Source organism: Theropithecus gelada, chromosome 7b (assembly GCF_003255815.1).
Source record: "Theropithecus gelada isolate Dixy chromosome 7b, Tgel_1.0, whole genome shotgun sequence".
In the NCBI taxonomy this organism is placed as follows: domain Eukaryota; kingdom Metazoa; phylum Chordata; class Mammalia; order Primates; family Cercopithecidae; genus Theropithecus; species Theropithecus gelada.
In genome coordinates, this window is record NC_037675.1 from 57,953,017 (window position 1) to 57,969,700 (window position 16,684).

At 39.1% G+C, this 16,684-nt stretch overlaps 1 protein-coding gene across 1 annotated transcript in view; it reads left to right on the forward strand.

The window, feature by feature from the left end:
* The window catches only part of TMEM260 (transmembrane protein 260), a 63,724-nt gene extending 47,279 nt beyond the window's left edge, over positions 1-16,445 (forward strand). The window contains exons 13-16 of the mRNA XM_025392542.1: positions 5,728-5,904; positions 8,208-8,261; positions 9,716-9,806; positions 14,172-16,445. Coding sequence (XP_025248327.1) covers positions 5,728-5,904; positions 8,208-8,261; positions 9,716-9,806; positions 14,172-14,426 — 577 coding nt within the window. The 3' untranslated portion in view covers positions 14,427-16,445. The remainder of the gene's footprint in view (positions 1-5,727; positions 5,905-8,207; positions 8,262-9,715; positions 9,807-14,171) is intronic.
* Positions 16,446-16,684: the final 239 nt, after the last annotated feature.

Consider the following 16,684-nt stretch of genomic DNA (forward strand, 5'->3'; position numbering starts at 1 on the left):
AATAAATTTATACCTACAACAACTGCTTTGTATATGTAGGTTTTTTTGTGGAGGGGCAGAATTTTAAATGATTAGCATCGATTATCAGAAGTAAAATTACTAAGTCAAAGGACATGCATTATTTAAAGGCATGTGATAGAGATTTTTTTCCCCCTCAAAGGGATGGACCATCATCACATGAAAGTTATCTAAATGTGTACCTCTGAAAGGAAGCTAGCTAATGTTTAGTGAGCACCTATTATTTTAACAAGCAGTAATATTTACTTTTCTTTTTAGGGGGTGTGGTATACAGTTCTATGCATTTTAACACATGTGTACATTTGTGTAACCACCACAGCAGTCAGGACACAGAGCAGTCCATGATTCCATGAACTTTCCTGTGCTGCTCCCGTATAGTCATACTGTCCCCTCAGGCCTAACCTTGGCAACCACTGATCTGTTCTTCATCATTATAGCTTTACCTTTTCCTGAATGTCATATAAATAGAATCAAAGTATGTATGTAACCTGTTGATATTGGTATATTTCACTCAGTGTAATGCCTTTGAGAACCATCCTAGTTGCTGTGTGTATCGATGGTTCATTCTTTTTGTTTCTAAGTAATGTTTCATTGTATGGATGTACTGTGGTTTGTTTATCCTTCTACTCATTGAAGGACAGTTGGGTTGTTTCCAGTTTGGGGTGTTTATACGTAGAGCTGCTATAAACGTTCATCTACGTTTGTGTGTGAGTATGTTTTTCTGCATAGGGTTGGGATTGAGTTGTTTGTTTTCTTATTGTTGAGTTTTGAAAGATCTGTATATGTTCTAGGTACACAACCTCTGTCAAATATGCAGTTTGTAAATATTGTCTCGCAGTTAGTTGCTTGTCTTTTACAAGTGTCTTTTGCAGAGCAAAACTTTTTTATTTCTTTGAAAATTCAAATCCAATTTTTTTCTTCTATGAATTATATTGTTGGTATCATATCTAAGAACTCTTTGCCTAATGCCAGGTCACAAAGATTTTCTCATGTTTTGTTCTATGAGTTCTGTAGTTTTGTTTTCGTGTTTGGATATCAAATTGTCCTCATACTCTTTGCTACAAAGATTATCCTTTCTTCATTGCATTATATTTGCACTTTTCTCTGTCTATACCAAAGGAAAAAAATCTTCTGGGGTTTTTTATTGGTTTTAACTTAATTCATGTTTTTGTGGTTTATCTTTTTCATCCTTTTGTTTCTAACCAACCTATATCATATTTAAAATGGGTGTTTTATAGACAGTATATATTTGAGTCTTGTTTTACTATCTCAGATATCTCTATCTTTAATTGCTGTGTTTAGACCATTTGCTTTTAATATAAATATTGATATGCTTACATGTATGTCTACTATTTTATTGTATTTTTTTAGATTAAATGACTTTTTGTATTTTTTTTTTTTCCTTTTGAGACGAAGTCTCACTCTGTCACCCAGGCAGGAGTACAGTGGCACAATCTTGGCTCACTGCAACCTCTGCCTCCCAGGTTCTAGCGATTCTCCTGCCTCAGCCTCTTAAGTAGCTGGGATTACAGGCATGTGCCACCGTGCCCAGCTAATTTTTGTATTTTTGGTAGAGACGGAGGTTTCACCATTTTGGCCAGGCTGGTCTCAAACTCCTGACCTCAAGTGATCCACCTGCCTTGGCCTCCCAAAGTGCTAGGATTACAGGCGTGAGCCACTGTGCCTGGCTGACTTTTTGTATTTCTTTTTAAAATGTGTATTGAGATTTTTTACTGTATCGCTTGGTAAAGTTTTTGTTGTTTAGTTTTTTTTTGGAGTTGGTTGCTGTTGAGATTGCAGCATCCACACTTAACTTTTCATGGTCTACGTAGGACTAATAATTTACCACTTCAAGCAGAATGTGGAAACCTTACTGCCATATAAGTCTTTTACTTTTTGTGTTATATGTTATGTCAGATAGGGTCATTTTTATTTCAGTAGTCATACAGATATTAAAGAACTTAAGAGAAAAAAATAGTCTACAATATTTATTCAGATACTTACCAGATCTGTTGTTCTTTCTTCAATCCTGATATTCCACATTTTCCTCTTGTATGATTTCCCTTCATTCTGAGGATATTCCTTAAGCATTTCTTTTAAACCAAGACTATTAACAGTGAATTCTCTTAGTTTTCCTTTATCTAAAAATGTCTTTATTTCACCTTCTTTTTTGAAGAATATTTGTGGAAATAGAATTCTGGGTTGATAATACTATTTTCTTCAGCATTTTAAAAATAATACTTTAGGCTGGGCACAATGGCTCATGCCTGTAATTCCAGCACTTTGGGAGGCTGAGGCAGGAGGATTGCTTGAGCCCAGGAGTTCAAGACCAACCTTTACTACATAGGGAAACCCTGTTGCTACAAAAAAAAAAAAAAAAAAAAATTAGCTGGCCGTGGTGGTGCACACCTGTGATCCCAACTACTTGGGCAGCTGAGGTGGGAAGATTGTTTGAATCCAGGAGTTTGAGGCTGCAGTGAGCTATGATTGTGCCACTGTACTCCAGCTTAGGCAACAGAACAAAACCCTATCTCAAAAAAAAAAAAAAAAAAAAAAATGTAAGTTACATTTCTTTGGCCTGTGTAGTAGCTTCTAAGGAGAAATCTATGGTAATTCAAATAATTGTTCCCCTAGGTGAAATGTATTGTTTTTCTCTGGCCATTTTCAATACTTTTTATTTGTCTTTAGTTTTCAGTAGTTTGATTATAATATATTTGAGCATGGATTTCTTTGAGTTAACTTGTTTGGAGTTCACCAAGTTTCTTCAACCTGTAAGATTGTATCTTTCAAAACATTTGGGAACTTTCCATATATTATGTCTTTAAATAATTTTTCCTGTTTCACAGTCTTTCTTTTCTCCTTCTGAGACTCCGATGAAATGAATTTAGACCTTTTGGTACTGTCCCACAGATGCCTGAACTCTGTACTTTTTTTCAGTGTTTTTCTTTTTTTGTTTAAATTGTATCTTTCTCTCTCTCTCTCTCTCTCTCTCCAAATTCCCTGACATACTGTCTCGCCAAACTTATATTAAGCTATTTGGTTCCTTTTTATATATTTTACTTTTTTATTGAGCTTCTCCATCTTTCCTTTTGTTTCTAGAGTATTTACCCTTCTTTGCATGGTTATAATCGTTGTTTTAAAGTCTTTGACTGACAATTCTAGCATTTGTGTCATCTTAGAATTGACATCTATTGATTGTCTTTTCCTTTATCAGTTGAGGTTTTTCTGGTTCTTCATATGCTGAGTAATTTTGAATTGTAAAAAAAATTTTGCGTATTTGGGTCTTATTTAAATCCCAAGGAGAATGATGACTTTTTGGTTTGTTTGTTTAGCAAGCCCTTGGCCAGGTTAATCTCAGCTTTCAAATTCTGGCCTGCCTTCTGTGAACTGTGGTTCCAATACCAGTTCTGTTTCCAAAGCATTTGCAGTGCTATTTGGATCAATCCCATGGGTCTGCTACTGTTACCGGTGGCGAGTGTCTGAGTTACTGGCAGCAAACCCATAGAGGTCTGCAGCAACTTCAATTCTTGCCTCCTCAGAAGAAATAATTCAACTGAGGGGCATAAGACAGAAGGAGAGATCAGGGCAAGTTTTAGAGCAGGAGTAAAATTTATTAAAAGCTCTAAAGCAGAAGTGAAAGGAAGGAAACTACACTTGGAAGAAGGCCAAGCAGGCGACTTGAAAGACAAGTTGCCCCATTTGACCTTTGACTCAGGGTTACTATGTTGGCATACTTCTAAGGTCTTGCGTCCCTTCTGCCCTGATTCTTCCCTGGGGTTGAACTGCCTGGTTGTGCAGTAGCCTGCTAGCACTTGGGAGGTGAGAATGTGCACTGTGGACCAGGCACAGTGACTCACGCCCACAATCCCAGCACTTTGGGAAGCTGAGGCCAGTGGATCACCTGAGGTCAGGAGTTCAAGACCAGCCTGGCCAACATGGAAAAACCCTGGCTTTACTAAAAATACAAAAATTAGCCAGGCATGGTGGTGCATGCCTGTAATCCCAGCTACTCTGGAGGCTGAGGCAGGATAATTGCTTGAGCCTGGGAGGTGGAAGCTGCAGTGAGCCAAGATCGTGCCACTGCACTCCATCCTGGGCTACAAAGCAAGACTCTGTCTCAAAAAAAAAAAAAGAAAAAAAAGAGAGAGAGAGAGACTGTGCAGTGTGTTTACTGGAGTTGTATGCATGCTCACTTGCGTTCTTCCCTCACTGGTGGAATGGCCCTAGAAGATCATATACCCATTAAACTCTGCTATTTTGCCTCTTAGTGCACATGCTTGAGCCCACTTGTTCAGTTCCTGAGATCTTTTCAGGAAGTTGCTGATCACCAGTTTCAGGTGTTTCTATCTATTGGGAAACTGCCTTTTCCTGGTGCTGGCTGTGACCAGTTACTATTTTAGAGAAGCAGTGTGACAACTGTCTGACCATCACCTGATGGTTTTCTGAAATTCCTGGTGGGGTTGGGGTGGGACGGAGCGGAGCCCTCTCCTGCCCTGCTCATCCTGACTAGCTACCTATGGTAACACTACTGGGTACCCAGTCTGGAACCTGGGTGGTGGTCTGCCCTGTGGTTAATTTTACAAACTCTGTTTAGGGTCAGAGCTGTGCATGCTCAGCTCAGAGATAAGCAAGGAGCTTATATACAACTTTATGGGATTACTCTCTTCATCTCTCTCCTTTCTGTGGTCACCCCATTACTTTCCAACTTGCTGGGGCCTTCCTTTTTGGTTCTCTGGCCAGAAAGCTGGGGCTTTAATTTCTTTCTTCTGCTATGCCCTTCCCGTGACTGTGTCTGCATCTGGAGCCAGGCTGAAGGACAGAGAGAGACAAAAAGCAATGGAGATTTGCCCCACACTCTTGGAACCACAATGCCTCTGCTTAGAGAGAAGTTTTGGGTGCCTGCCAACCCACCGCTACTCTCACTATGCTGCTGCCTCCACTAATGCCACAGTGTTGCCTGGCACCTGGGAAAGGAGAGAAGGAAAAAGACCTGGGGGATTTCCTCCACTGTCTCCAAACCTTAGTCCCCTTTTCTACTTCTTGGGCTACAAAAAAATGTGGGGACTTTTCTTGGAGCTTTTTTGGTCCTTATTTGAAACATACTTCTGAGTTTTGAGGTTCCTTTTTTCCCCCATGGTGGCAGAAAAATGGTAAACTTATCACTAATGTGGTAGAACGTCTAATTCTGGTCTTTTTTCTCAATCTTCTTTCTACCATTTACTTTTCAGAGTCCTCAGATAGCTGCTCCACATATTCTGTGTCCAGGAATTAAAGTTGTGTACAGTGGGAGAGACAAGGTAGACTATAGTTATTCCTTCTTCTCCAGAACTAGAACTTTATTATTATTTTTTTAAATAAATAGAGATGGGGATCTCACTGTGTTGCCCAGGCTGGTCTCAAACCCCTGACCTCACCTCAGCCCCAAAGTGTTGGGATTACAAGTGTGAACCACCACGTCCAGCCTCTATTATGTTTTGACACTTAATTATATCAGATATCTCATTAATCTTAAACAGCTCTGAAAGATAGTTGTTGTACCTGTTTCACAAATGAGAAGACTAGACCCAGATGGTTCAGTAATTTTTCCAAAATCATATAGGTAATAAATATTGGGAAAAAAATCTAAAAATGATCTTTCATTAATTATATTTACTTAACATTTAGAACTTTAAATTTTAAGTACATCATGTATTTTTCTGTTTCCAACAGAAAAGAAACATTTGTTTGCATAGGAATTCATGAAGGCGACCCAACCTGGAAAAAGAACTACTCACTTTGGCCATGGGGGTCTTGTGACAAATTAGTTCCTTTGGAGATTGTATTCAACCCTGAGGAATGGATTAAACTTACAAAAAATATCTACAACTGGACTGAAGAATATGGAAGGTATGAACAGCAGTTGCATTTTGATGCATATAAACATAGCAGTTTTGAGTACCCAAAAAAACTACTACATTTTGAGATGCCTTTTAATTTTTTTGTTTTACTTTTTATTAATTGTTAATATTGTTACTTGCTACCCACAAAATACCATAATACAACAGAAAGAGAACGTGTCTTTCTCGTTCTCCTATTTACAAAACAGTGGGGAGAGCGGAGGGAAGAGGGTGCTGGTTGTGTGGATACCATGATGGGGGATAGATGATGGCACCTTCTACTTCCAAGTCTTTGAATGCTACATCGTCCACCATCCTATAGCTCATTGCCCTAAAAGCGGAAGAGGTTCATTAACTGCAGTTGAACTTTAAAAGGCATTCTGTTGCTTATGATAGTTTCCATTTGCGCAAACTTGTCACTTTTTTTTTCTTTAGGAATGGCAGATAACTTCTCTGTGAGGGAAGACTCAGCTTTAAGTAACTTTGTTTTCAGAGTTTCTTGGCATCAACCTGGTTATGTTTTAGAGGCATTACTAGCCTTCCTTTAAGCATTTCTACATAGAGTTTACTCTTTCCTATACAGAAAATGAGTCACTATCTAGGCTGCTCTACCTATGGAGTAGCGATTCTTTTACTTGCTTTCACACATACACAGAGTCACTATCTAAAGAAATGTGCCTCCAATACTTACTTTTGAAATTATGAATTATTTAAAGATTATATAACCTATTGCTTATAGGTTAAGAGCAACAGACAAGATTATATTTTAAAATACTGTAAAGGTTTTTTGAAAAGTCAGTATGCACAAATACAGACCACATTGTTGTATAACAGCCAGAGATGGATGATCAAAGCACTCTACGGCCATCATAAGAAAAAGAACAGCTGAACAACTAGTACCGGTACATAACATTGCTCACTATCCCCATTCTATCAAATATATACATAGTAAGAAAATTTTTAATTAAGAGAAAGAAAAATCAAATGGCTTGGCCATTGTTCTTTGAGCAGCATCAAAGCTCCAGCAGTGATTTCCCAAGCCAGGAGTCCCTTCTCTTCAGGCTGATCCCCTTGTCTCACAGCTCTTTGGCTCTTACCTCTGTCCATAGAGTGACCTACACTTCACCTCTGCCCTGTTGCCATCTAACATACAGTTCTTATGAACGGCTGGCTCCCCAGATACTTCCAATGTCTTCCCATTGATCTTCTGTTTGCTCTCTTGAGGCATGGGAGCTCATTATGCAGATTAAGAAGATAGAACTAGAACTACCATTTGACCCAGCCATCCCATTACTGGGTATATACCCAAAGGATTCTAAATCATGCTGCTATAAAGACATGCACACGTATGTTTATTGCAGCACTATTCACAATAGCAGAGACTTGGAACCAACCCAAATGTCCATCAGTGATAGACTGAATTAAGAAAATGTGGCACATATACACCATGGAATACTATGCAGCCATAAAAAAGGATAAGTTCATGTCCTTTGTAGGGACATGGATGAAGCTGGAAACCATCATTCTTAGCAAGCTATTACAAGGACAGAAAACCAAACACCACGTTTTCACTCATAGATGGGAATTGAACAATGAGAACACTTGGACACAGGAAGGGGAACATCACACACTGGGTCCTGTGGTGGGGTGATGGGAGTGGGGAGGGATACCATTAGGAGATATTCTTAATGTAAATGATGAGTTAATGGGTGCAGCACACCAACATGGCACATGTATACATATGTAGCAAACCTGCACATTGTGCACATGTACCCTAGAACTTAAAGTATAATTTTTAAAAATTTTAAAAAAGATATTTACCAAAACCCAAACTTCCTTATAATTCAACTTTTTTAGGAGAACAAGTTTATTAATTTGATCACTATCAGTATTTCAAGATTCATCTTATTTTATTGGCCTTGTCAGATGATAAAACAGTCATGATGTATCCTTTGCAAAGATGTGGATGATGGCTGGGCATAGTGGCTCACGTCTGTAATCCCAGTACTTTGGGAGGCCAAAGCAGGTGATCACTTAAGGTCAGGAGTTCGAAACCAGCCTAGCCAACATGGTGAAACTCCATTTCTACTAAAAATACAAAAATTAGCTGGATGTGGTGGCGGGTGCCTGTAATCCCAGCTACTTGGGAGGCCAGGGCTGGAGAATCACTTGAACCCAGGAGGCGGAGGTTGCAGTGAGCCGAGATCGTACCATTGCATTCCAGCCTGGGCAACAAGAGCAAAATTCTTTCTCAAAAAAAAAAAAAAAAAATGTGGATGACAGAAAAATATTACTGTTTTCTTGTAACTACAGGTTTGATCCATCTTCTTGGGAATCTGTGGCCAATGAAGAAATGTGGCAAGCGAGGTGACTAATCTACATTTTTGTGTGTGCAGTCTATTTTTAATATGACAGGGAAGTAGCCTATGGCAGTTTTAATTTCAAGAGTAGGGGTGAGTAGTGATAATGAAAATAACATTTATGAGCAATTATGTTTTTGAGGCACTGTGCTAATCATACGTGAATATTTCAGTTCATCCCCACAATAACCTCTGAGGTTATTGTTTTATAAAAGAACAAACTGGATGTGGAAAGGCTACTTGTCCAAGGGCACACTGCTGCTATTGATGGAGTCCAAAGTTCACATCTGTCTGCCTCTGGAACACTCATCTCTCCTATGCTTTCTTGCCTTAATTAAAGTGAGTGTAATTGATTGAGTAGAAATTAATCATTACAACCTTGCCTCCATTTGTAATGTGCCTGTTAATTAGTTAAGCACTTATTTAATACTTACTGGAGGCCAGGCACCGTGCTAGGCATTGAAGCTACACATATGAATACGACACACTTCCTACCCTCATGAAGTGCATAGTCTAATGAGCAGACAGACATGTTAAAGGAGATTAGAATATTAATCTGATGAAGCCTATACTTTCCTGTAGTTCAGAGAAGAGAGAGGTCATCCTGTCCTATATGGAACATTTCATAGTGATGCAACTTCTTTTGGTTCCTGTCATTGTTTTTTTTTTTTTTAAATCATAATAACACTAACAAACTTTGGCCTAAGTATTAATGTAAAAGTCCTAAGTAATGCAGATGGAGTATCTTGTACATAGGGAGTGCTTCCTTCAGCAAAAATGTATTGATGTCCAGTCTGAGCCAGGGACTGTACACGGAGAACAGTTATGATACAAAGAGCTTACATAAGTTCAAAGAGGTTTTTAAATAGTGGTCAAGAAATACAGCTGCAAAATAATGATTGTAAATATAGATCAAGGATATACCGTATGTTTGCACAATTTACTGTGATTGAATGTGGGAAAGCTGGGAAGAAATCACATAAAAGAAGAAAGCAGGTCATTATTTACACAGGTATTGATTTAATTGGTATTCTGAATACAACCTGGATGAGTTCATGGGGTCTAAGGGTCTAGTCACCTTGGAAGAACTGGGCACACATGGCATGAGCTTCATGATGGGTACCTTAAGGGATGTGTTCGCTAACTCAGCAGGTTTCCCTTTTCCTGGCTTCTCTTGCATAACAATAATGTACATTTGGAGGATGAACAGTGTATAATAGTGATGACGAGTGTAGGCTTTTTTCCTAAAAGATTTAGTCATTAGTGTGAATGCAGCATCTTGGCGGGTTGGTGGAGGGATTGTTGTTGGTTCAGAGCAAATGTCCATGAATATGAGAGAACTGAAAATAATACAATAAAGAATTTTGTACATCCCTTATCAGTGGAGAAGCCTGGAAGATTTAGCCCTGAATGTGCAACTGACTGTATGATTTTAATGAAGGTTCCTATCCCCACCCCCAGGATGAAAACACCATTCTTCATCTTTAACCTGGCAGAAACTGCTCACATGCCTTCAAAAGTGAAAGCTCAACTCTACGCTCATGCATATGACGTATGTTATACTTTTATATATAGATATAGATATATTTGGTGGGAAGGTGATGGTAATTATTCAGGGTGGATAGAGGGTATATCACATTAGGATTTTTATTCTTTTATTTCCCTCTTAATTTGGGCGTTATAAAGCAGCACATATGAACAAATCCTCAATTGTATCACAGTATCCAAAGTAAATGGCTCTGGTAAGCAGAATAATACCTCCCACCCAAAAAAAGATGTCTATGTCCTAATCTCCACAACCTATGAATATGTTACCTATGTAACAAAGCAGGGGTGGGGGAATTAAGTTAGGGGTCTTGAGACAGGGGTTATCCCAGATTATCCAGGTGGGCCCAACATAATCATAAAGGTCCTCATGAAAGGGAAGCAGGCAGGTCAGAGTCAGAGTAGTAGACCTGATGCAGACGCAGAGGGCAGAGAGAGAGACTTGAAGATTCTACATGCTGACTTTGCAGATGGAGGAAGGGGCCAGGAGTAAAAGAGTTCAGGCCACCTCTGGAGGAAGTAGGAAAGGGTAAGGAAACAGATTCTCCTCTAGAGCCTCCTGAAGGAGCGCAGTCATGCTGGTTTTATGACTTCTCACCTCCAGAAGTGCGAGGTGATAATTGTATGTTGTTTTAAGCCACTATGTTTGTGGTAATTTGTTATAGTGGCAATAGGAAACTAATATAACAGCTTAATATAAAACAAGTTCTAGCTGGTTACTCTCTCTGCAAAAGTCATGACCCTGGCTCCACTTGAAATGATAGGGCCGTGGCTTGTTGAGATTTCATGAGAAGAGAGAGAGTCATGGAGGGTGGCTCTGTCTTCTAACTGGCCCCAGGAAGCCAAATGAACCTTCGGAAGACACAGCCACACTGAAGATCTTGCACACATTGGTCCTCTCTGATGGGAAGTGGGAGCAGATACAGGAGGCTTGCTGTGGCACTATTGTAACCAAGTCTCTGCTTTGCTGTGACTTATGGCACTGGGCACTTCAGACACTTGCAGAGTCTGCTCTATAGGAAACTAATATCCTGACAAGGGCCAATGAAAATAGAGGGTAGGACCTGTATATATGAGCAGCTGAGATATTTCTGCCATCTCTAGACTGCTGTGGTTCTACTCAGCCAGGACAAGTGTTTGGTGCTAAGACAAAATAGCATGGTGTCCAATCAGTATGACTACTTTTACTCCTCAATTGTGATCTCTGGTTCCTTGTTTATTCACTTATATTCACTCACAAGGCATTTCTTGAGCACCCACTCCATAGCAAATAGTGTGCTGCAGACAGTTAAGTCTTATTCCTGCTATCAAAAAGGTGGCAGGCTAGAGAGAGACAGAAGATCAAGTCCTCAGTCACAGTTCAGACTTGAGAGTGCTGTGAGAGGCACGCAGAGGTGCTACGGAAACCCAGAGCACTGGACCGGAGCAAGCTGGGGAGTAGGCTGGTGAGGGAGGAAGGAAGGGAAGGCTTCCAGAGGGGATGTCATTGGAGTGTCATCTTGAAAGATCAGAAGGAGCTAACCAGACAGATGGTAGGGCAAGGAGGCGAGAGAGGGAGGGGAGAGCAGTCCATAAGGAGCGAGCCATGGGGGCAAAGGCGGAACCCTCTGAGGCACCCCACTTGAGGACAGCAAGATACCCGATTATAGAAGGCAGCATGCTGGAGTTCTGTCTGGCAGTAGGAAGGCCCAGCTTCTAGGCCCACTCTGTTGTTAATTGTCAACTGTGAGTCAATGAACCTTTCCAGGCCTTTATTTTTTTTTTTTTCTAAAAAAGAAAATGGGCTTTAAACTTGAAAAGATCGTCTTTCATATCCTGTTCATATAATAATCCTGTTTATCTCTAATACCTTGTAGTTCTTTGAAAAACAAGTAATATTTAGTTGGGAGAAAGCTGAGACTTACTGATATTTTATATTCTCATCAGTGACCGCTTCCATGGTGCGTTGTTAGGCTACTACTAAAGCTCGCTTGTGGATTTGTTGTCCCTTTGGGTCAGCAAGCTCTATTTTTTTTCAGTGAATACAGATTATTGGTATCTCCTTTGCATAGTCTCCAGATGTGTGACAATGTTTACAAGACAAATGACGCCAATTACTTCATGGTAATTACTTAATTACCACCCCTAGTGCTAGTTTTTCAAGAATGTTCTTGTTAGGTGTAAAGAATATATTTTTGTTGCTGTTTACATTATCCTACTCAATAGCGCATACAGAATATTAAGTTCAGGTGACTTAATAATTTAGGCATGGTGGGGGAGCAGGGCAGGGAGTAGCCAATTTATTCCTATAGGAATAAATTGCATCATTTGAAGGTGTCCTGCTGCCTGAAGACTAGTAGGTGGGTCATGAATGAGCCTCCATTCTCTGGAGCAGTTGGGGAAATGCTCCTGGAAGTATTGGCATCTATTTTGGACTTCAGCATCTTAGTGTGGGTTGGTGGGGTGGGGATGGTTAATGGGTACAAAAATATAGTTAGACAGAATGAATACGATCTAGTATTTGATAGCACAACAGGGTAACTACAGCCAACAACATTATGATACATTTAAAAATAACTAGAAGAGTATAATTGGATTGTAACACAAAGAAGGGATAAATGCTTGAGGTGATGGATACCCCATTTACTCTGATGTGATTATTATGCATGGCAGGCCTGTATCAAAATATCTCATGTACCTTATAAATATATACACCAACTGTGTACCTGCAAAAATTAAAAATAAAAAAGTAGCAAACATGAATCTTAATAGGTTCATATTTCTATAGAAATATGTATTATACTTAATTTACAAAATAAAATTGGTATGTGTAAAGCAACAACAACAACAACAACAACTTAGTAGGATTTTGAAAACTGGACAGCTCCTGAATGCCTACTTTGTGTAGGGCAGCATGCTACAGCCTTTATATCCGTGTCTTATCAGAGGAGGCCTCAGGAAGAGAAACCACTGGACAAAAAATGATGAGGAAAAGGGTAAAGCAACTTTGGATATTTTACCAAGAGGATAAAAGGGTAGGAGGCTCACAGTAATCTTGATGTATATGAAAGCGCATGGTGATTCTTTCCCATTTTTTCTTTCTTTTCTATTTATTTATTTTTTATAACTAGAGATGGGGGTCTTGCTTTGTGGGCCAGGCTGGTCTCCCACTCCTGGTCTCCAGCAATCCTCTGGCCTCGGCCTCCCAAAGTGCAGGGATTGCAGGCATGGGCCACCATGCCCAGCCTCTTCCCTATTGTATAAAATCAAGGGAACTAAGGGGAAATTTGCTTTAAAAGGCAGCTGGATGACTGAGGGTTATTGACTATTGAAACAATATATCAAACATGGATTATGGAATTTTTCGTGAGGGTGGTATTTTAAAATAGGTATGCCTTTTGTCTGCCCTGGAGTAGGAATTGGAAAAATAGATAATATGATTGGGTTTCTTTTAACTAAACGATGTCATGTCTAATTCAAAAAGCACTTGTCCCTTGGAGAAAGCACTATTGCTTTCCTGTGGTCTCAGAAAGTCTACAGGTTAAACGCCTGTGAATACAGCTCTAACTTGACAATCTCCAAGAAAGCCGTGAGATTCCCAAATAAGCAACTGTAATATTCCATTTTGCAGATTTATGTGTTTTATTTGTTAAATTTTTGATGTGTTTCCTCTAGAAAACTCAATATCAAAAAATCTAACTCTATACAATTAATACTCTCTCTGATGTTGAAAAGCGAAATTCTAAATTCCTATGGGCAAAGTTTTAACTCTCAAAATTGTAAATTACAGGATACTGTGAAGCTTTTCAGTATCTCACTTTAAGGATATCTCTTAAATTCTGTCACACTCAGCCTCTGTGATGATGAATTTGTCTGGATTGTTTTATCGTTGCTATTGTTATTAGTGTTATTTTTAATGTAGAGAGAAATTTCTGTCAAAAATGTGGGACAAAAATTTAAATTCCTTCAAGTTCTTTTTCCAGGCAGTCTTCTAAAGAAAGCTGTTTCTTTTTCCTCCAACAGCTAAATTTAGAGTTTCAACTCTTCTGCCTGTTGAGTAAATAGCTTTCCATGAATTAAAACTAAATCCCTTCCCCAGAACATCTTTCTGGAGGAAGAGTATTTTGTCCTAACACAGTGTGTCTCAGGTTTCCCTGCAACATCCGAAAACCTCAGAAGCAGTTTTAGACGCAGCATATTTGCCTCCTGCTACTGTAATAATTACAGTAACATTCTTGCATTTTCTGCATGGCCTAGCAATGATTAGATTTTTACTGGAGACTGCTTGAATTTTTTGTTTCTTGTTATTAATTCCTCTGTGGTTTTTTTGTTTGTTTTTGAAAACAAAGTCAAAGAATAACAATGGAATACCAACATTTCTGCTGTTTTCTAGCTTTATAAGGAGATTGTCTATTTGCAAAAGGAGCACCCAGTGAATTGGCACAAGAACTATGCCATTGCCTGTGAGCGGATGCTGCGTCTTCAGGCAAGAGATGCAGACCCTGAAGTGCTGTTATCTGAAACCATCAGACATTTCCATCTGTACTCTCAGAAAGCACGGAATGATCCACAGCAAGCTGATATTTTAGGTGCTCTAAAGCACCTAAGAAAAGAACTGCAAAGTCTGAGAAACAGGAAAAATGTCTGACACAGCAAAATATGAAAAACCTGCTCATCATTCAGCTTCCAAAATTCTGAAGTCCGGAAGTTTTTTCTTCAAGAAAAGAAGCTGCATAAAAAATTTAAAACTAAGTCATCTCCCAGATATAAGTAACATGGTCCAGCAGTACTGTTTAATGGGGTGTTCAGTGACTAAGATCTACTATTTATGCAAAATTCTGTTTATCCCATGTTACCAAATTACCATTTCAGTGAGAAGCTTTATGAAAAGTCTTCTGACTTCCAGTCTTTTACCAGATGACTGCGCTGGATTAGATTCTAGAAGAGAATGAACCATTTTCATATAACTAAATATTGACCATGAACTGTTTAAGGGCCATGCTTATTGGAATCAGTTTTAAAGTTAAAATCTTTTGATATTAATACCAGACCAAAGACATTTTCTGTTTCCTGAACAAAAGGAATGAATCATGTTAGGCTTTAGGTGAGAGTACATTTTTTACAAAGTAGCTATAGTTGTTACATAGTCTTACACTTCAAGCTAAGCACCAAGTGGGTGATATTTTGAAAAAAGTTTGTGTTTTACTGTCTTAGATCGTTCTCGGAAATCACTGAAAAAAAAAAAGCTAATTTGATGTTTGCTTATTTCAGTTGCAGAAACTGGTGAGTAAAAAGGATTTTGCATTTTCTTAATTAATTTTATATTTATGTTTTATTTCTATTTGGACTCAGAGATCTAGGCCCAATAATTAGTAGGCTCTTGCTGCCAAAATGCAAAGGGGAAAAAAAAGGCAGGGATTGGGGGGGATGGGGGATGGCTCAATAAATTCATTTCTGTTACAAGCATCTTTTATACATATTACTAAAGAGAACATAGTAAGAAATGCAAATAATAGTTCTTTATTTTATTATGACAGTTAATTAATAGCAACCTGTTTTAATGAATAAAGTCACTCAGAGTCCTTCAGCACTTCCTAAGTAGAGGCCAGAATCTGTAGGGCTTCTTTTCCCCCCAATTGTATAGCTCCTAGACTCCAAGCACTATATAGGCCCCTGTATAGAAATGCTCACTAATGAAGAGGGAGGGCTAGAAGCTTGTCTGCATTCAAAGATCACTGGTGAGTCATTCAGCAAGAAAAGGCCCCTTACCAGGAATAGTCACAGTTCCGTGGCATTGTACTAGCAAAAGGGTCTGATCAAAGGTCTCCTGTGGAGCTTGCATGGTTCCCTTTCATACTACGACCATAATTAAAACCACTAATTCTCTTTTAAAATGCTGCAGGATGCCATGTAGGCATCTGTCTGGAGTGTCCTTTGTGATGTCATAAGCTGTTAAGGACCAGTGCCGAGGGCTTTTGAGTGAAATGCCAGTCATGAAGGTGCTTCAAGACAAGGGTGCCTCTAAAAGCTTGACAGGGCCTTGACTGCACAATTCGAGCTGAATTTGCCCCTTGTCAGCTGCCAGTAAATAAATCTCAAAGGGGGAAAAGCTGAAGTTTCATTACCTGATCCATGGGGCTTTGTTGGTTTTGGCATCACACAGGGGAAGCTCTTGCCCCTCCATTCTCTGGATTTGAAGATGTCCATTGGAGCCTGCAGTGCCTGGACAGGGTTCAGAGCGGAACCTTTTGAAGAGTGTCAATAGTTGTAACAGTTCAGCTGTTAGGAAGACAAATAAATGGAGGAGCTCATTAATCCGCTTTTGGCTCTCAGTGCCTTTTGCCCTTTTATCACAGCCTTATTAGGCTCCTACTCATCTTGAACCAGAAAAAAATGAATTGAAGTTGTTGAGTACTAATTGGCAAAGACTTTTAATCATGGGCCAAGAACTTTCACTGACTTGAAAGTAACTTCTCCACAGGGAAGGACCAAAAACCTGGTTTACCTTAAAACAAAAACCTGTTGGAGTTCAGTGTGGTGTAAAAATGTAAGGAAGCGTTGATAAATTGTCTAAGTTTATCCATTCGAAAGAAGTTGTGTAAGATTATGATATTCTCTTTTCTTTTAAAAAAGAAAGTACAATAAAATTCAAACATATCTTAGGAAAGCATTGTCTTTATTGGTTCGGAAAAGAGATTGCACACATGTGTGATGGTCGTGTTTGTTTCTGAACATCTACACACAGGTATGTGAATATCCATCTCTGCATCTGCATACACATGTGGTGTTTGAGGAACCTCATTGAAAGTGATATTTCCTATTAGTCGCCTTAAGAATGGCAAATGAAGACCTCTTTTTGAGAATCTCTGCTTTTAAATATTTTTAAAATATGTGTCTGTACTATGG